The 22288-nt window shown below is 35.5% G+C and overlaps 1 protein-coding gene across 4 annotated transcripts in view; it reads left to right on the plus strand.

The window, feature by feature from the left end:
- SEMA6A (semaphorin 6A) overlaps positions 1-17516 on the plus strand; it is a 102611-nt gene extending 85095 nt beyond the window's left edge. For 3 of the 4 annotated variants that reach the window (XM_053474162.1, XM_053474170.1, XM_053474178.1), the window contains one exon: positions 1815-3736. In XM_053474162.1, the coding sequence (XP_053330137.1) occupies positions 1815-3004 (1190 nt within the window). In that variant the 3' untranslated portion in view covers positions 3005-3736. Of the gene's footprint in view, positions 1-1814; positions 3737-16369 lie in introns of those variants that run through there. The other variant, XM_053474186.1, reaches the window with a different exon arrangement.
- Positions 17517-22288: the final 4772 nt, after the last annotated feature.

The following is a 22288-nucleotide window of genomic DNA, read 5'->3' on the forward strand; positions in this document are numbered from 1 at the left end:
TAATTTATAAAAAAGGATGATGTACTACATTAAATATGCGTTTCGTTTAATTTATCACTACTCTTTATCTTAAAGATCTTCATGTATATTCTAAATAAAGAACAATTTAGATTTTTTAGGAGAGTGCCACATGCCATATATTTATCATTACTTTTTATAAAATGTATTTTATAAAAATTTTGTATGAGAGACACATTGGTTCCTCGATAGTCCTTGATAAATATTTTAAATGTTATATAAAATTTTTATTTTCATTTCTTATAACCCTTTCAATCAACTGCTACCTGACTTAACCTAAACTGCATGCTACACCAAACCCTCTCACGGCGCAGAACACAAAGCGCGCAGTGCCAGTGCTCTGCTTTGGTTGGATTCAGAAGAAAAACTATCCTTTTACCCTCTTTCTGCAGCATTGGAAATCCGTATGGTGATCAAAACTTCTGTACTGTAGCCTGGCTCAGTCACCATTGTTGCGTGAAGCTGCACGCTCTGCGTCATTTGCATCATGTTGTATCAAGTTATGATGTCACGGCATTGCCGTGCTTGTACAAAACTGAAATAACGTCATGTTCCTGAATGCCGCGATGTGTGGCACATCCCTTTTTTAAAGACAGGTTTTGAGATGAATAGATTTCAGTAGCATGGACTCACTCTATGCTGCCGGACAGGGTAAAAGTAGAGTTTTTCTCCTGAACTGCGTCGAGAGGTAAGTGAGCTTTTTTATTTAAAGTAATTTAAAAAATACCAGTTTTGAATATTACCCTTTTTATTTTAATCTCTATCCGAAATCTAAATACATTAGACACACTAGTTCATCCATGTAAATGTGCTGTATAAATACATTACTGGTAACAAAACCCTAATGGTACGTGTGTACGTATATATATTAGAAAAGCATAGCCATGGTAAACTAGTATTTTATGCGGTGAGGTATAGTTCATCCCTTTAGATTTTTCCTTTTGACCCCAATAAATTTAGTTTTTATCCACTGTTCCCGTAGTTTATTAATATAATAATAAAAGACACGTTTTATGACCTTTTCAATATTTAATAGTAATATGTCAAAAAAAAACAAAACATTTTATTGAAAAGAAAACTTACCGTAGTAATCAGAAAGCACATCTTCATTTTTCAATATGTGCAGTGTACCTAAATTGTTTAGTTACAAACCTACATCTAAACGTCAAGAAAAAATATTTTCTGTATATCCAGTACATTTCAATAATTTCTTTCTCGATATAGAGTAAATTAAAAGCATCATGTTACCTTGGCATTCACAATTATCTTGTTGTATATTCGCTGCTTTATATATATATAATTTACCAGGTCACTTTGAATGCTGCCAGTTTTCAAATTATTCCGCATAGCGTTTGTTCCCAGATCACTTTTATAGCACTTAAAAACTATCTGTTACTTTTCTGTGTTTAATCAAACATGACAAGTTGGCACGTTAATTTAAATTTTTTTTCACTGTCTTAATGATGGGGGAATATGTGTTATTGCACCAGTCATATCTGATTATTAACTAAATGAACTCAGCGGCTACATTGTGCTGTAATTTCCATATTGCTGCTTCAAGCATTTATTGCTACTTACCCACTAATAGCTATCAAACACCAAATAATGCTAACCAGTATACTGACCATAGATTATTCAACCTAAGCTAGATAAACTTCATGTAGCAAAATTATACCTGGAAATTTTTCTATTTACTACCTAGCACTTTGCAGAACAAAATAAAATGAAGGTTATTGTCTTGCCATGTGGGTTCATAAATCTTGATTTTTTTTAACTCTTTGTCATATTTATTGCAGGGGTAATTCGTGAGAGTTATCTCAAAGGTCACGATCAACTTGTTCCAGTAACACTTTTGGCCATTGCCGTTATTCTTGCTTTTGTGATGGGTGCAGTCTTCTCTGGAATAATTGTTTACTGTATCTGTGACCATCGCCGAAGGGATGTAAATGGAGTGCAGAGGAAGGACAGAGACCTTAATCATTCACGAAGAGGTTCTATGGCAAGTGTCACTAAGCTAAGTGGACTCTTCGGTGACAGTCAGGGCAAAGACCCGAAACCTGAGGCTATCCTTACTCCACTGATGCATAATGGAAAACTGGCTACACCAGGAACTACTGCTAAAATGCTAATCAAAGCTGAGCAACACCATCTAGATCTGGCAGCATTACCGACTCCTGAATCCACTCCAACTCTGCAGCAAAAAAGGAAGCCTAGTCGAGGCAGTCGTGATTGGGAACGAAATCAAAACATTATCAATGCTTGCACGAAAGATATGCCTCCAATGGGATCACCTGTTATTCCAACTGATTTGCCTCTTCGAGCATCACCAAGCCACATTTCTAGCGTTGTGGTCCTTCCAATAACCCAACAAGGGTATCAACACGAATATATGGACCAACCAAAACTAACTGAGGTGGCACAAATATCTATTGAAAATCAGAATTCTACTCTAGAGTACAAAGCAATTAAGGAACACCTTAATGGTAAAAGTCCAAATCATGGTGTGAATTTGGTGGAAAATTTAGATAGTATACCACCAAAAGTGCCCCAAAGAGAGGCTTCACTAGGGCCTCCAAGTTCTTCAATGTCTCAGAATGGAATGGGGAAGCGCATAGACATGCATTCACCAGCGTATAGTGTAGATTACAAGAGAAGCTACCCTACAAACTCACTCACAAGAACTCACCAGACATCAACCCTGAAAAGAAACAACACCAATTCGTCAAATTCATCTCACCTCTCCAGACATCAGAGTTTTGGTAGAGGGGACAATCCTCCTCCTGCTCCTCAAAGAGTAGACTCTATACATTTCAACGCTGCTCAAGGACAGACAGTGACTCTGACAAGGCAGCCTGGTATTAATGCCTATAACTCTCTACCCAGATCAGGTGTGAAACGTACTCCTTCTTTAAAGCCAGATGTACCACCCAAACCTACATTTGCACCACATTCATCATCCATTAACTCCAGTGATGCATGTACATAATTATAAAAGGAAGGAATATCAAGGGGGCAGAATTTGCCATTTTGAGCCAGTCTACTGCAACTCCATCAATAAACAAAAATTTCCAAGAAGGCTGTTAATAAGCTACGGACTCTTTGGAAAAGAAGAAGTGAAATATTTTCTTATGAAACCATGTGACGTACGGTTTATGTCTGCAGCTGCAGGACTTGCACACAATCTAAACAGTCTTTACTGTTAACAAATTCATCCCAGAGCATCACACCCATGAGCCAAAAGCACAAAGTTGAATGTTAACTTCACCTCCTGATACACGTGGACTTGTAGAGGAGAGCAAGAAGACTAACAAGCAACAAGGATGAAAAGGATGTCGCATGACTTCAAGGACAATGCTAACTCAAAATTAATAATGGCAGAAGTTTACTATGTGCAGATACTGTGAAATGCCCATCAGTGTTACAGCAGCTTGATTAGCAGAAGAATGCCGAACTGGGCACAGCTATTCCCAATCTCTGCTATTCCTTTCTTTTTAATGAATAACATGTGACCGATAACAATAGTAACTCCTATTATTTATTGTTCATTTTGTCTTTCCTAAGGAAATGACTTTCCTGCAATTCACTTTCTGAGCAGCTCTATGGACGGAAAAAAGAGATTATGAACTCAATTCTATTTAACATGATCTGCTAACTGGAGTAGTTGAGTACTTTTATTATAATTATTATTTTTTTTCCAATAAATTGGATGAGGAAACAATTTTGAGCTGGCGTTCTAAAATTTGTGTTTGGATTATTTTTTTCAATTTCCCTTACTCTTCATTTCCATTCCTTCCTTGCTCATCACCACTTTTTATTTTTAAATTTTATTCGCTTTTTTTTTTTTTTTTAACCTATTTCTTTTGACTATTGGCATTGGGATGGGGGTCTGTGACATATGGCATAGGACTACCTTGCAGATTGATCCTACTCTGAAAAGATTTAGGGGGATATTTATTTTTCATTCACCTGACTAGCTCACTGGCTGAGCCTTTGATACATATTTTTATTATTATTATTTTACAATGAAAGATTTCTTTAACCATCTGGGTGCCAATGGTCCTTCACCTCCTCGTTCCAGGCACTGAAAGGGTTCAAATGAACTTTACTCGGGACTGTAACATCCCATTCGATCACCCTGCAGTTCTATGTGCACTTCTCTGCATTATACCATTGATGTCAATATGACCTTGTCAATAGTGATTACTTTTTCTGTGAAGGCACAAGCTTGCCCTGTGCTGTGCCATCCCATTCCATGTTGCATGTAAACGAGTGAACCGTATCCAAAATGGATGTGAACAAAGTAATATGCCAGCTTTGAATTCATGCATAGAAATGATGGTCTTATCTCGCAGGTTTTTCATGGGACTTTTTAATCTGTGAATAACCTTTCTTCCACATGTAAATTTGTGCCTTACACCCTCAGTCGTGTGTACTTGTGATTTGTAGTACCTATAACTTTTCCCATCAGTAATTTGCCCCATACTATCCTTCTCATTAGCGCTGGCAGTGCCTGCTGGGTATTGTGGATGGTAAACCACAGAGGTTGGGATAAGAATGTAGCGAAAACACATAACTCCATGGATTCTTTAAAAAAAAATAAAAGTGCAGTACAGAATCCTGCTTTTCATTTAACCATTATGAATGTGCCAATTCTATCATTGAACCACCCTTGTATCATGCTCGCAGTAGCTGTACACCGATGCGGGTGGTATTTCTTCCTAATTCTCTGAATTTTTTTTAGCCTATCATATCATTTCAGTATGTTATACAATGCATCAAAAAATATACCGTCTTAAGGTCTGGTGTGCGCGCCGGATATACCGCGGAATGTGATTGGCTTTCTTCCGCTAATAAAGTCCACACTTACATTATGTATGTGACCGTCTGAATTGAATATAGTTTAAGGCAGGCTGGCTCCTGCTTCCATTGAATACTGCTAAAAGAGGACAACAAGAATTCTGTTAAATATAAAACAATACCCATTTAGTGATTTTATTTTTGTCTATAATTTTTCCCCTTGATTTTTACACCCGATATATTTTGAAAGCTATAACATCTGTGTAATGGAGTCTTTGGTTTTTCTTCTTTACCTAAAAGAGTTTTTGTGTTGACTTTTATACCTATTTTGTCCAATTTATTTTTTTTTTTTTGATTGGTTGGAATGAAATATTTGAAGTCTGCTGATATATAGGTGATTTTTAGAAAATTGAGATGATTTAGAAAAAATAAGTGTGTAGCAAGGGTGGATGCATATCATTCCATTCTTTTTTAATTTTCTATTTTGTTATGGTGTCTAAGTCGGAATTGTCCATGCAGTGTTCTTTTTCATCTTTTCAAAAATCTATGTATACTGCAAAGCTATCTGGTGATGGATCTTTTGATGAGTTTGAGCTTTTTACCATATTTTTTCATTGAAATTGGTGGGGGATTGAGATCACAGAATTTAGCGTGGACATTTGGCTTCTTAACACATTGTGTTGTGCCTACATTTTTGATCCTGTAAAACTCAAACAATTTATATATATAAAGACACCATGATTTTTCCTATATAAAAATATATGTGGACTGTAAACTTAGGCATTAGAGACAAATTAAAATTGGCTTTCTTGGGACAATGTCCTTATGAGGCTTGCATTTCTCCAAAAAATGTTAAATTATCAAAATGAATGAAAGAAAGTTAAAAATAATTTTCTATTTCAAAATTTATATATATATATATATATATATATATATATATATATATTTTTTTTATTTTTTTTTTTAAGATGGCACTACACACCATGTCCTTAAAGTTTGTAAAGACCCAAGAGTCCTGTGCTAAGGCCACATCTAAAATGATTCTGTCATCTAACCAATGTTTAAAGTGAGAATGTGGAGCATACTTAAAATCTAGTCTCTTTAATGGATGACGTAGAGCTGCATGTTCCATGATATCAGTAACTTGTAACGACTGTCTGGCATGGAACATTTTAAATATAACTCAAAAAGCTGATCATGCCTTGTGTCCAAATACATGCAGTGCCTTATTTAACCATATTAATAAAACACTATTAGTTAGATTTGAATACTAAACCCTTTATTATAACATTATAACACATACACATAAATCTTCCAGATTCTCCCCAATACACAAACCACTACAATAGTCAAGTCTCAACATGAGAAACATCCCTCAACATGCGGGAAAGAATATATCCATCTACCTGCTAATCATACCTCAGTATGTTTAATAATTTTTTCATTTTTTTATTTATTATTTTGGTGTTTTTTTTATTTTGCATCCAGTCCTGGGTTCATAAAACCTCTGTGTGCCTTTGCTGTCCACCCTTGCTATACACCGATAGACTGAACAAATTCAGACTCATAATCATGTACTATTGTAAAATATTGTAATGTTACCCAGTTTTTTTTTTTCTTCATCTCCAAATCCCTTAACATCTGATTCACAAATTAATGTATGTTGTACAAAAAAAGTTTAAAAACGCTAAAAAAAAAAAAAATCTTTATTACATAAGGTAATAAAACAGACTGTTCAACATTTTTGGTCTGGCCTTTGTGTGTTATCTGCTAAATTATTTTCCCGGCAACTTAGAATTTTTAATGTAAGATTGGCAAAAAAAGGTTACAAAAGCAACAAAAATGAATCCTGTTTTTATTATTCCTTGTGTAGCAGAATAAACGTACACTTGTTCACGTGACATTTTGTAATTAAAAATTAAATCACATATTTGTATCACTATATATTATTACCTTTTTTATTTTTCTGGTCTTTTAATTATAATGTGTTGCAAAATAGGAACACCGACAGAAGCATGTGGGAATCGTTTAGAATCGGATCACATCTAATATGCAAATGACTTGTTTATTAGATGTATTTATTTCTGTCGGTGTTTCTTCGAGTGCATATATTTTCTTGCTTAACACGAATGAAACAAATATAAAACGAAGATCATCTGTGAGCAAATCACATTTTACCATTGAATTCCAAGAATAAAACCTAGGTGCAAAACTACACAGGAGACTGGGGCATTTTCTTTTACGAGTAAAATGTGAAACGTAAAAAATCGTTATTGGCCAGCAATACCTCTGGTATTTATTAGCTGTGACCACTTTTTCATGACTTTAATGACATTGTTCTCATTAATCATTCACAAAGTGATACAGGACTTTTGTAAGGGTTCAGTTGGTGTGATGGTATATTTATAGAAAGTACCTGGTATAATCAGTGGATGTCTTTGGCCAATTAGAAGCAAAATCGAAAGTTCCACATCAAAATAGCATGTGGTCAACTCTTTAAAGCTAGATTTTTCCAAAATGCCTATATTGGGAAACTTGAACACCAGGCCTTATGGATGCCAACAGACAAGGAACTCACAAATTCCTGCTTGAACACATTTGAATTGAGCTGGTTGTACTCATTCTGGGATTTCTATCCTGTGTTTGTGTGCCAAACTCTAGACCTTGAGGGACAAAGAGTGCTTATTGGTAACTGCTAAAGACATTGTCATTTCTGCTGTTTGTGCAGTATTTTGATGGCCCCATTCAATCTCCCCATTCCAGACTCGGTGTGGTTTACACATCTTCTACAATATTTGATTTGGTCCAAAATCCAAGACCAGCTGGGTTCCAATTTTGTTGTTGTTAAAAGCTTTGTAGTGAATTTGCAAATGTTAGGCTCATGCTTTGGTTTCATTTTGGAAACATGGAGGCTATTAAGACTTTGTAGGAAGAAGCTGATGTATTTGTCGATGCAGAGACTGATTTTGGGTTACCTTGCTTTATAGGCTGTTCTAATAAAAGGCAATATTAGAATTTGTATAAAAGTGTCATTAAGAACATGTATGGGGAAACAGTCTGACCAAGGATTGTATATTCAGTCAGCTAAACTCAACACATTTTCATAACACCTTATGTGTGTATACCCTTAACCAATGAACAGCCTATTAATTTAAATTGTTAAACAATTCTACAAATTATTTGTTTAATGTGAACCTTTGAACTATATGAAAATTGTAGAAAAAAGTGATTTGTTCGTGGCCAGTCACTACTACATTTTAACAGAAATTTGTCACATCATTAATCCATAGTTAATGGTATATAGCATCTTTACCATTGTAACATGTTGGAAGCATGGGTTTATATATCCTGAGTATGTACTATATTTCTTGATTTTGATCGATACAATAGATTTTCTTCTCGCAATCCTCTGAGATTTATACAGTATAGACCTGTGGCAGTGCTTTGTATTTGACAGCATTTAATCTACTTCATAATCAATTTGCCTAGGTCAATTTGCTCAGGACATATACAAATGGGGAATAATCATGTAACACCTCTACTATTAATCTAGTTCCCAATGCACTTGGGCATATGTTTAAAAGGATAGATGCATACTAATCTCTCACACTTTACCAGAAAAAAATATTGCTTTTTTGAAGCTTCTCTATTATCTTCAATCTATTTTGTTAATATAACAATTGAAGACCTGTTTTCTTTCCAATTGTTCTGCATGGTTCTTCCACAAACATGAATACAGGCATCATAGACCTAAAACCTCTATGGAACTAATTTGAATGATAAATATTGTACTAATGGGACCATATTCATCCCTGGTTGTATAACACATCCCAAGTGTGTGAAACAGATACAGATTTAGTAAAATGTAAACTTAATCTACCAATTGGATTACCATGGAAGAAAAAAATGACCAAAAAATAAAGTCTTTATTTGTAGGTTAGTATTGACAAAAAATATTGTATCTCTTTTTGTTTCCATAAACTGCTCTGCAGACCTGGAGGCTGCCATTGTAGTTAATGAGGGCCACTCGTTCACAGACTTGTTTTAATCAGAGTATTTGGCTGGATGATTTAAACTGAACCTTGAATTCTTTACTCCAGGCAGTAAGACGAGAGTCAGGATGTTCCCCAAGTAGATTTGGCCAACACAACTAGAGCTAGAACACATATAAATGGCTAGAATGCAGCTACCAGAAACATTATACTTTGTAATAACTTAAAAAAGAAAATTACACTTTTTTTAAACCTGTCTTTTAATTTTATATGGGTGATAAAACTTAAGAGGAGTTCCCAGGTACTTGTTTCTTCCTGGTAAAGATGGACATACTTTCTAATGCATCTGTCCCTTTTTCCTCACTTGAAGTCCTTATTTTCTAGAAATTAAAAAGTATCCAGTGAAACAATACTTTATACATTTTCTGCATCTGTCTTTCAGTGACCGAAAATAAATCTTTCCGTTTTCTTGAAACAAAATACTATACAAAAAAACAATTCACAGGTGTCCAGCGACCATGGACATGACGTTCCCTCCTCCCCGCTGGATGATAATGTACTCCCACACAGCCTATAATAACTGAACATTGGTCTCAAACGGGGATTAGCAAACATCCATGCTTATCTCTCCTCGTTGCTATATTAGTAAAAAGATAGTTATACTGAAATGTCCTTGCATGAAAATGCTTTGTATATTTAATTTTGTACTGTGCTGCAGGTTTGAAAGCTGTATGTGGATCCACGTTTAACGCACTTATTCATCTTTTGCTCTCCTCTTCTCTATGTGCCCGGAGAAGGAGCTTAAGTAAGTTGTTAGATCCTGGCAGCAATCCCTTCCACTCTAGATGAGATGGTTCTAAATTCAAAACCTACCCCTTAGAATCCAGCTTGAATCACTTACTGCAATTAGATTCATTATATGAGATGTCAATACCTTAAAATGTAACTCAAGCACAAAAAATAGTCTTTTCACACTAAATAAAGTATCCGGATTCATTGGTTAGTCGATGTGTTAATTATAGTGAATGAGTTTAGTAAATGTTCATTTATAAATGAGGGTAATCCACATCCAACAAAAGAACTGAAGTAGGTAAATATTGTCCTAGTTGATCACTGATGGTCATAGTCCTTCCAGAGTAGTAACTTGAAGAATTAAAAAAAAAAAAAAAAAAAAAAACAAAGCAAGGAAAGTTGCTCGGTTACTAGATATTAAAGTGTCATGAAAAATTATTCAGCACACCTGAAAGGTTAAAAACCTTTTAATAATGATACCATACAAGTAATTTTAGTTACATAAGAAATACAAACCGATGGACAGATGAGAGGCTCATGGTATTGCAATTACTCTTCCATTCTTCCATTCTATTCATTTAACTTTGGGTCCACTTTTGGGAACCCTGGATTCTATCACACGATCTACTCCTTACAGTAGCTCCTGCATTCAGAGAAATAGCGACATTGAGAGCATTTGATTCTCTGGAATAATGCCAAGTAATTTACTGGTCTCTAAACAAACTGGGAAGTATGGTGTGCATGAAGGACATAGGCAAAGCTTGTTCTTCCTGAAGATCTAGAACTGTGACCACCACTTGGTATAATCAAAAGAAAGGCGTTGGAGGAGTGGCGGACCAAAGTGTGTCATTCTGATATTTTTTTAATAACTACCGTGTTTCCCCGAAAGTAAGACAGTGTCTTACTTTCTTTTTATCCCTAAAAGCCCCACTATGTCTTACTTTCGGGGTATGTCTTATATTGGGAAAAAATTGAGAGTGATGGGAGTTATGATGTACTTTTAGAGCATAATTAGATCATGAAAAAGACATTGGAAATGGTACAGCATAACACCCATCACTCTCACACACTTACCAATCAACACACCTACCAATCCACACGTATACCAATCCACACACATATACACCAATCCACACGTATACACAAATCCACACACATATACACTAATCCACACACATATACACTAATCCACACACATATACACTAATCCACACACATATACACTAATCCACACACATATACCAATCCACACACATATACACCAATCCACACACATATACACCAATCCACACACACATACACCAATCCACACACACATATACACCAATCCACTCTCACTTAATGCTTTCCTACCTTTCCTTTCTTCTTTCAGCTTCTTTTCCTCCTCTTCGCTCCTCTTCTTCAGTTCTTGTCTCCTTCCGGGTCAGAGGGCACGGACAGCGGTGGGCGCGGCTTCAGTGTTGTGCGCCGGGATCTGACAAGAAACCCCGGCGCACAACAGCTGTTGCCGCGCAGATCACAAGGGAGCGGTATCGGAGGTCATTAACAGACCTCCGGCTCCCTTGAGTGATTTTAAGCCGGGTTGAACCCGGCTTAAAATCACTCAAGGGAGCCGGAGGTCTGTTAAAGACCTCCGATACCGCTCCCTTGCGAGCCTGCTCCTCCAGCGGCGGACATTACTGTCCGTCTCTGGAGGGGTGCCGGGTGCCGCAGGTTGGCACCCCCTGGAGTGTGGCGCCCTGTGCGGTCGCACACCCCAAAGGTCGGCCCTGCTCTAAGGGGCCGGCCTTAGGGGTCTGCGGCCGCACAGGGTTTAAATAAAAACATCGGGGTTTTTTTTCAACTTTATTTAACATCCTCCATGTTAAATAAAGTTAAAAAAACTTTATTTAACATGGAGGTTGTTAAATAAAGTTAAAAAAAAACCCCGATGTTTTAATTTAAATCCTGTGCGGCCGCAGACACGTAAGGCCGGCCTTGGTGGGGACTTCCCGGCCCCTTAGAGTGGCGGACCCGGCAAATCCCCCGTGTTTCCCCGAAAGTAAGACATATGTCTTACTTTCGGGGTACGGCTTATATTAGCCGACCCCTCTGAAACCCCCGATACGTCTTACAATCGGGGGTGTCTTACTATCGGGGAAACACGGTATGTATATTAATTTACTGTTGTTAAGTTGTTACCTTTTATTGGGCCAACACTGAAAAAGATAACGTTACACGTGCTTTAGGAGCATCATTGAATTCCATCTTTCCAATTGCCAAAATCAGTATGTATTAATATGGTGCTTTATTCTGTTTCTTTTATTTATTTTTTTCTATCTACTTAAGTGACACATTCATAAAACAAGTCTTATAAATGCACAACCTTATATATGGATATGATATATTGTACCCTGATATAAATCATAGGCCATGGTTGTGAAAAGTCTTTATAGCAAGTCAGGGTTGGAGTTTGTATGTTATAGTATACATTTGTTGCCAGTGGTGGTCATTATTCCTGTACATGTGATGCTTATATATGTGTGATGCTTATATATATATATATATATATATATATATATATATATATATATATATATATATATATATGATGCTTATATATGTTAAATGATTACCTTTTACAGCTGATTCAATGAAAGATTTGATATCACACATAGAAACAGAATTTGATGGCAGATAAACATTCAGTAAATCTTCTGTAAAAAAAAATGTCAAACCTCACGTCCTTGGTCTCGTCTTGGATTCAGTTTAGCCGGATGCCAATCCCATGCATGCTTAAATTCCTGCACTGTATTAACTGCATGATATAGTTAGAACAAAATCTCTGCATTCCATTTTCCTCTTTTCTTTTTCTTTTTTCCTTGCCAACTAATGAAACTAATAAAAACACATAATATGGGTGTTGTGATAACATAAACTGTAACTTGACCCTCTTGTGTGCAAAAGATAATAAGAAAGTGTTTAGCGAAAAAGAAAAAGGTTACAGTAAAGTTTAAAGAGCGATTGTAACCAGTGACTGGTCCATTTTAAGGCACATTGTAAATTATACTAAGCGCAGTGCAGTTGACATTGTTTAGACTAATTATATATCTATATTGCAGAATCCATTGTAAGACAGATTGCTTTTACAAATAATTGAGGCTTAAAACACAAAGATGATCTGTATTCTGTCCCTAGTCAGTTGGAAATTTATATTGTAATACCTATTCTAGAAAAATAGATACATGACCATGTAATGTATTATTTAACGCCAAGAGTTTGCTTTACAATAACAATGGTACAGGGTACCGCACAACTCTATTTTGTGTGTAGTCGACCATTATTTTCATGCTATGGTTTTGCGGTGCCCAATATTTCTTAGCTGGAGATGTCTGAATGACTTTCACGGCTTGAATTGTGGAATTGTTTTCAATATTTATTTCCCCGAAACAACGAAATGACTAAATAAAACATGAATCCTGAAGCCTGGATTATTATCTGCCTTTGAATCTTTTGCCATGGAACAAACACTAAATAATATACTGTCTTTAATCATTAATTTTTGACAGCCAACATATATTTGGTTTGTTTATTTGTATAAGAAGGAAACGTTGACTTTGTATATTCCCTTCAAATGGAACAAGAACTCTACTGACTTCTGAAGAACTTCTGAAAAACCCTTCAATAATATAAATGTTATTCTACTCATAACTGCATTTGAAATTGGTAATTATATATTAATTTATAGGGTAACCACAATCTTACCATCATTTTGGTATAAACAGGTAAAAATAGTGCAATCACCCTAACAATTAAGGGAATGCTTCTGGTGTTTGCTCTTTTTTTTTCCAGTTTGCGCTAGGATTGTTCTTTAAACTTAGTTGATATATGGTGCAACCTGGATTTGCAGATTTTTTAATTTAGTTCCTGAAATATATAGATAGCCCCCAAAAAAAAGATAGCCCCCCCACACTAAAAAATACAATGAGGCTCAAAAAACTCTCCCACTGATTTCATTGGTGACGCTGTGTTGGGACATTTAGACTGTTCCTTTAAAGGATAAACATACATTCCATTTTAATTAAATGCCAAAATAAATCTCAAATTAAATGGCACTTAATGAAAACTGAGAACATCATTTTTAATTTAAAAACACGAGCCAGGAATCAGTCTTTTGTATGTGAAGGAGCTTATGAAGCGAGTTACACTGTGTGACACTTACATACGTACTTCACAAATTATTCTTATCCCAGTGCATTAATGATGCAGGATTTCACAATGCTTATATTTAGATAATAATACAAATGATGCATACCTAGTAGGTTATAAATTGCTCCAAATAACACATTCAGCCACCAAACCTATTCAAAGCAGGAATAGGCAACTGTCATTAAGGGTATGAAAATAAGCAGACAAAAGTCATATTTTCTTCTGACGTCATAATTTAAACAGTGTAATAAAAGTAAGAAAAGAACTATTATTGGCGTCAGAGAAAGAGAGGTGAAAATTACTATGTAGCAGAGGAAGTTATACCTTTTATTTGTCGATCTTGCTTGCTTACACCGTGTATCCAACTTGCTTGTCATTGTTTCTAGAAGGGCAATAGCAGAGGAACAGTATAAGATAAAAAATCAATGTTGTGTCAAACCATCCTCTTCAACCCACTGGCCTGAATGCAACTTAGCTGTGCTTATGGGGCTCCCATACAAATTGGTGTCCCATCTGTTTAGTATTTCATGATAAAGTTTTGCTTTATTTAACCAAACGGTTAATTTAATTAGCTAGGAGTTTTGATTCCCTGATCATCTTTCAGTTAGAAGTTCAGCAGCTGTGAAAAATAAAGAAAGTTTGGTTGGCGATTCATGTTATCTAATAAAACAATTACATATAAAATGCCTATTGCCAGATGCATCCAATTCCATTCCCTTAAGCACAACAGAAATTGCAATTATGGAAAAGTAAACCATTGTGACATAAAATATTCTTCTACATATACTAACAGTAACATTTTTATCACCCGATTATGCCCAGGCTGTGAGACCGTGCCCATTTCTACATTTACTCCTATATGCCAGGAATGCATCTCAATAGCTACTCTTCAGAAGTGCCCTAGGAGATTGGGCTTTTTCCCATGTTACTATTAGCAGCCATAGCCTACTCATTAGTTTGTACTAATTAAAGTATTTGTATGAAATGCTTTTCTGATTAGCACATCTGCAAAAGAAGAAGACTAAAGACGGCAAATTTAACACAATAGTAATTAACTCGACACATCTCTCAACTTCTCCAACAGAATAACCATAAAACGTCATTATAATACATTTGCCTCTATTTTCTGGTTAGTAAATGAAGTCACCAGTGTATGTTTATTTTATAGTATCTTATATTTTATCTTATATTTTATAAGAACTACAGCCTAATATCAAAGTATCAATCTAATTCTCTCTTCTTCAAATTTTCTATCTAAAGGTCAATGGTTAGGAGAGGAGCTTTCGTGTATTTAAAGTATGGCTATAAATATGGCTTTGATAAGACCCAGGCTTTCTGCTGTGCACAGCAACATATCACAATAGGGTTTGAATGGGTTCTGTTAGAATGATGATAGTAATAGAGATCTTAACACAAGCAACTGCAATATTACCGCTTTAATGATAATACGAGGTCCAAAGATTTTAGATTTGTTTGAGATTACATTTTGTTGATATAACACCAGCCTGCAGGGCCATTATAATGGGGGAGAATGACAATTCATGATAACATTAAAATTCTCAATATACAAGATACTAAGAAGGAGAAGAGGTGCCTGCTCTTGGGAGCTTACAATCTATTTGGGGCAGTGAGAGAGAATGAGACAGGAGATGAGAAGTATTTTCAACCTGAGCTCAATGAACACTGGAAATTGAATAGACTCTTCTGCTTTTCCAAATTAACAGACATTGTAAGGCAAGTACTTTGATTCCTTAGTTGATGGTTGGTTGCTGGGCATGTTATTGTGAATGGGCATTCAGAAGGATATGCAGCGAGATAAAATGCTGTTAGGTCAATACAATCATGCAGCTGAATCTCACAGCCAGGATCGGAGTTGTGCAATCCACCATGGCTTGCATTTGCATCATGGAGTGTCAGCCCTCGTTTACATATCTACATGGGTTATATGCTTATTTGTTTTTCTGTTGTCAATCTTTATAACACTGTTATAATCTTAAGTGGCTGTATATATTAAAGTATCAGTAAGATGACATCCAAACTTTCTAGAACAAATTTGTTATTTTAATAGGGGCTGCAATAATGGCCCCTCAAGACTATTATGCCATCTGTCTCCTGTTTGTACAAACATTTTCAATTTCAAGTAATAGTTTAATTGTAAATAACCAAATATAGGGTTGATGGTTTTCTAATATTTCATACTAAAAGTACTCTCTCGTACTATGTGTCTGTAATCCTATATAATTACATGGAAATTGATGACATTCGGTACCTTGGTTGTGTTATTTTTTTGTCTAATAATTTTTTTTATTGAGATCTGGTTATATTTTTTTTATCATGGCTGTCTATTTAATTATATCCCTAGAACATAGTTGAAAATTAGAGGCAGCTTGGAACATTTTTGTAACAATCGGTTTTGTAATTAACTTGTTGTTTTACTGTGCTTATGTAATTATGTTCCTTCAGGACATACATGGAAATGAGTGAACTGCCAATGAGTTTATTCCTAGTAAATTACTTTATAAATAAAAAAGAATAATGAAAGCTTGATTAAATCACATATATATTTCAATTACTTCGTTTAGGAGCGCTTGCCAAAGACACTGTGGCTGTTTTTCATCAAGACGAACAAGACACAGAAGAGGAAGACGCAGCTGTAATACATATGGCTCCTCTTGCAAGTAATATTGAGGCCACCAAACCAGAGGAATATGTTATCTTAAAAATCCAGGAAGACCTCCCTAAAACAAAGGAAAAAGACTACATGAATATGCTAAAATTGCCGTCTGATGAGTCCATCAAAGATCCACCTGAGCTGTCTCAGTACACCAGTGAGCAGATACCTCATGGACTACATAGTAGCATTAGAGACCATGCTGCTTTCATACATGCAGAACAAAGCCAGTTCAGGAAAACAATGTCAAGAAAGATCAATGTACTTAACGGACATGTGAAAGACTTAAGCAAATCTCTTAAACAGATCACTGTCACTGAAAGGACAAACTCACAACTTCTTGTGCAGCAAAATGCAATTCTAGAAAAAATTGCCTCTAATCTGATGTTCATGTCTCAGCAACATCAGCAGTCCACGGAATTATTCATTAGCGTCTTACAACAGGGTATACAGGCTATAACTGCTGGGAAGGAAGCCTCGCTTTCCGGAAGAACTTGTGCAAGTGAAGCCACATCAAAGGTCAAGAATGAAAGTGTGACCCCTGTGCCTAGTTCACTGAAGGGAGGTGCCCGTCAATTCAATGGCAGAGCAAGCAGACTTAGTAGATCGGTTACACCGCTTGCAAATAAAGGCTGCGGGAAGCATTAACAATTCCCAAGGTTATCAGGCATTTTATAATATATAGCTGTCATTGAATAAACCTACAAGGCGTACTTGTAAGTTATTTTGTTATTATTCATTTACAAAAATATCAGTAAATGTCACATTACTTTTTCTTTTCAGTTAGAAGTGTACATCTGCCGCCACTAGTTATATTTGAAGGTTATCTATGTTCTAAACATAGATGTTCAATCGAAACTTTTCATCCATCTACACCTTACAGTATCCAAAAAAGACAGCTTAATGGGTGGGAGTTCTCAGTTATCCATAGGTACATATACTAAAACCTATTTTGCCTTTCAAATAGAACATTTAAGGCATTAATAAAAGAGTGCAAGTAGAATTCAGCATGGATTGGATTAGATGGTATATGCATTGAATTGAGACGTATATGTAGGTACTAGGATTTTGCTACACAGTTTTGCTTTGGGTAAGTGACTAGTAAGTCCTTTGGTCCTGATTCTATAGATATGGATAAGCCATAGATATGGATAAGCCTTGTGACATAAGTCAGACTTGTCTTCAAAATACCAGGGAGAGGTGTAGCCATTTTAAGCTGGTTCTGCTGCAGCCCACACACCTCCACTCTTGCCAAATAGGACATTGCCCAACTTGAACCCATACCATCTCTACTACAGAATACTATATCCTCTAGCACCCGTAGTCTTAAACCATAGAAATCTAAAGGCTAGTTTTAATCTAATAATATGATTAACTTACCTCTTGATGACAAACACAGAGCATGCGATATCTGGATTGTCGTACCAATACCTTTTTGTTAGATTCAATTATTAAAGAAAACAATGCAACACAATATATTACATACAGTATATGTCTATATGGTTAGCAAACTATTTTGTTATTAAAAAAAATAGCTATTTTCATATAAAGATTATTTTTCACAAAACACCTAAGCCATATGTATTTAATAAAATATAGACCAACATATGTTTACCATAGAATTAGTATATTTTTTTAGCAATGAAGAGCACAAAACAAATAAGTACATAACAGATTATCATAAAACAAATAATCATTGCATAGAGTAGGCAACAGTGTTGATAATTTACCATTTAATGTATTACATGTATTGAAGTATTATTAAGCTACACAGAAAATAGCAGTACACGCAGCTTGATAGAATAATAGTCTCTTTAGAGCCATTCTTTTAGGTACTTTTTATGTTCCTTACATTCCATTTTATAATTAGACCAACTATGTTATTTATTTTTTTTACCAAAATGTACTTTTTTTTTTTTTTATAGAAAACTATGTATGTAAACTTAGAATTCTATTCTATAATTTGTAGATAATTGTCTTGTAATATCATATTTGTATGCTTGATGTATATTGCAATAGGCTTTTAGATTTCTAATAAACTTGTACCCACAGTTTTTAATTTGTGTGATATGCTTTACGATAATACCAGCAATGGCACACTGGGAAAATGCTTTGGTGTGCGGCCACCGGCTGGATACACGTGGACATGTACTACAATAGTCTAGCTGGGCAATGTTAGAATGTAGCGTACGGCTGCTTCCATCCTACTGCGTGTTTATTATTGGCCAGTGGCAATCTAATACTTTTTATAACTGATAGTTATGGATAATTTATACATACAAGGGTGATTTATGAGGGTACCCCAAGTGCATGTTATCGACAATGCCTAAAATTGCAGAATTACTATGTTTTATACATACCCCTATAGCAGATGAGATACTACCACTTAAGATGTGGTTTTTAATTTTACTCACAGAATTACAACACAGAAATTAAAATAGTTCAGACATTTTATAATTTCTCTGACACAAATAAGAATCTCTCATCCTAAAGGGCAAGCCGGTTGAATTGACTTGGTACTATAGCAGCCTCAATAATATTTTAACTTACTACCCCAGCACCCCCAGCATGTGCTTCCCAGTCCTGTCCAGTACACATACATACCAACAGAGGCTGCATATAAATCTATTGACTTCATAATAGATTTGGAAGGGCCAACCTTGGTATGTTCCCTCTGAAGCAGGGCATAAGAAAAGTCAGTCAGTTGTCTTTCTATGGTCCTTTGTAATGCATAGTGACATAATAATACAGCCTCATCTGTTTAACATTGGCAGGGATTTTTAAGCATTTGTGACAATAATAATTAGAATACTCAAGGTATTTCCCACAAATCTATCAATGCTTAAATGTATGGTGTCAAAATATCAATGTTTTGGTCAGATCATTATCAAGTCATGTCTGGTACTCAAAATTGTGGAAATTACATAAACATAACATAAAGGACCCCTTTATGGTTTTTTTTTTTGTTTAGCAGAGAAGTGAATTTATGGAATAATATTCTTCATTTCATAAATCAAAATTGTGGAAGATGCTCCTCCAATTTAAATATTAAAATGTGTATTTATTACATATATATATAATGTGTGTATGTACCGGGAAAACATTCTTCACATAAGGCAGTATACACATTTATTGTGTCCATCCCTTGACTTGATCACAAATTACTTCCTTCTGCCACCAACCCCCATGCCTAATGCATTTTCAGTCATTTGTCAGTGTAACAACAGGATTTTAATTCGGTTGCCAAGTACTGTTATTGTATGAGATATTAAATGCATTTACTTTTTTAAAAAAAAAATATATATATAGTCAATTGCAGTTGCCTTCAAAGCTTATCTCAATTTAACACAAGTTGCTAGAGGGAAAATATAAAATGAACTAGGGAATGTAAAAGACAGGATGCTATTGTAATGGAAGGTAATCAAAGAAGAAATGGAAAATGGTGCAAAATGCCAAATGAGGCAGTCAGGAAACTCATACATTTGATGTTACTCTGCGTTGCGGCCTATACAGACATTTTCCTGTTTAAAGGTGAATCAGGCCTTCTGAAAAATATTTAACACTATCTGTGAGATAGAGCACCAAGTAAGTGTCATACATTTCAGGAAATCTTTTTGGAACATTCGCTTGAAACGTATACTTTAATTCTTGATAAAATGATTCCTAGATGTGTGTACAGCAGCCTGTAAAGAGAGAAACCAGGCCCTGCTGACTGGATCCAGAAATTCTTTGTATGGATCCCGAAGGACCCAAACAGGACAGGAGAAGTTTGAACTGGCTCATATTTCTCTTCTTTGGATGAGCCGGGCTGATTCAGACATTGCTGGATTTCCCAGCTGTAATATATCTGAATAATTTTGGATCGTTTCATTTTATTTAAAATGTTTATTACACTATGGGAATTTCAACAGCCACAATATATTTTAAATTTACCTTTCATGAATCTAAGATAAGACCAAACGGGAAAAATGGGCCCAAAGGTTCTTATCTGCTGTCAAATTCTGTTTAGAACGTATATACTGTAAGTTGGATAGGACAGAAAAGTATAGGATTCTGATAGCTGTGTTGGTTGAACTTTGTGTGTTCTTGGCTTAACTTGGCTTGTCTAGCAAAAGTTGTGCGAATAATTTTCCTGCAAATAAAATCATCATTTAAAACCATGTTTGAAACCAGAAGGCATGTTCTAAAGCTTTGATTTTCTTTTTTGTAAGTCTATTAACATTCACATGAAACTACCTTCTTGACATCTGATGGCTGTTCAAACTTCATATAAAAACACAAATGTTTGTTTCCAAGGAAACAGCAAATAAGGACATCGCAGTTGTCTTTTCAAGGACCCATATTATGTATTTTTATAAATATATTTTCCTCCGTAGTTTTACACAAGATATTTGTATTTTGCCACGTAGAAAAAAAGAGAAAAAAAGCAGAACAATCCTGCTCAGGGTTGTTTGTTAATTTGCTAAAATATGGACCTTACACTTACATCGGGTTACGGTTCAGGAAAAGGTAAAGTAAGTTGAAATGTAAGTCAAGTTTGAAGGATCCGGAGGCGGGAGGGCCTGTTGCCTTCACCACAAGTTGTTGGTCGCTGTACCAGAAGGATGTGGAAGCTGGAGAGCCTGTTGTCTTCTGAAAACACAGTATCCTATTTTAGATTGATCTGAAGCTGGGCAATGGTCCCAGTAAATCGCATTGACTGAGGATTTTCTGTGTGACGACCACAAAGACACCAGTGGGATTTTATTCTACCTGTGAGGTGCATGTCTTGTATTTATTCTGCTTTGATTACATTGCATGCAACTGGAGCCAAGAGGTACCATTTCTATACAAATATGTTTTTTTATCCATCTTTTCTTGTGAGTGTCTGTCTTCCCTTGTATTAGGAGAATATATTTTATGTACTTCACTATTGCTATGTTTCTCCTCGAGGAACAGAATATCCATCTGATTTTTAATGTCTGATGAATTACTGACAGTGAATGTATATCAAAGTGTCCAAAACTAGGCTATATTTCTTTTTATTTTCTTATTTTCTATCTTGTCTATTTGTCCTGCAAGTTCCTTGCCCAGAAATATGTGATATTGGTGAAGTTATGTTCCTAATTTAGGTCCTGATATTTACTAATAGAAATGACCATGCATCCAATGCTTAATCAAATTTACTAACAGTATATAGTGTTAAATCTGTAGAGGATTATTAATATATTATTTTCTTTTTTAATTCATTATTGATATTAGATTAGGTGATCTGCCCCCTGGTTTTGCAGGGGGGGATTTCTGCCCACCTATACCTGCCATCCTAGGCCTAGTTGACCAAGACCAGAACACATTTTTGCCAACCATGGTGTGTTTCAGTGGAAATGCAGACTTAAATAGCCTTCTGTAAACTATAGTGCAATTTGTGGGATTAATTATTAAGGGCCAGCTCAGTTCTTCTCACACCACAGGCTCATTTAGCTTGTCTGAAAATACCATTAAACAGCAATCTATGGCTAGTCTGAATTTATTGAGTCAGATAAGACACAGCATACAAATAATTACAGTCAGATGTAATTACAGTCAGATGTATTATACATAGTTACATCAAGTCCGGCTTAGGACAAGATCACAATTTGCATAATGTTTATACATCACAAGAGAACACGGTCTTATAAACTTTACCATAGCTCATTTCTAACCTCTTCCCATATGACATACCCATTAACAACTGTAGCCATGTGGGTAATTTGTACCCTGGAACATTTCATGAGTGATAGTAAGAGTTAACAGTGTTAAGATAATAAATGCTACAAATACATGTGATCACCATCTTAATGCTGCATGGAAC

Source organism: Spea bombifrons, chromosome 1 (genome assembly GCF_027358695.1).
Source record: "Spea bombifrons isolate aSpeBom1 chromosome 1, aSpeBom1.2.pri, whole genome shotgun sequence".
In the NCBI taxonomy this organism is placed as follows: domain Eukaryota; kingdom Metazoa; phylum Chordata; class Amphibia; order Anura; family Pelobatidae; genus Spea; species Spea bombifrons.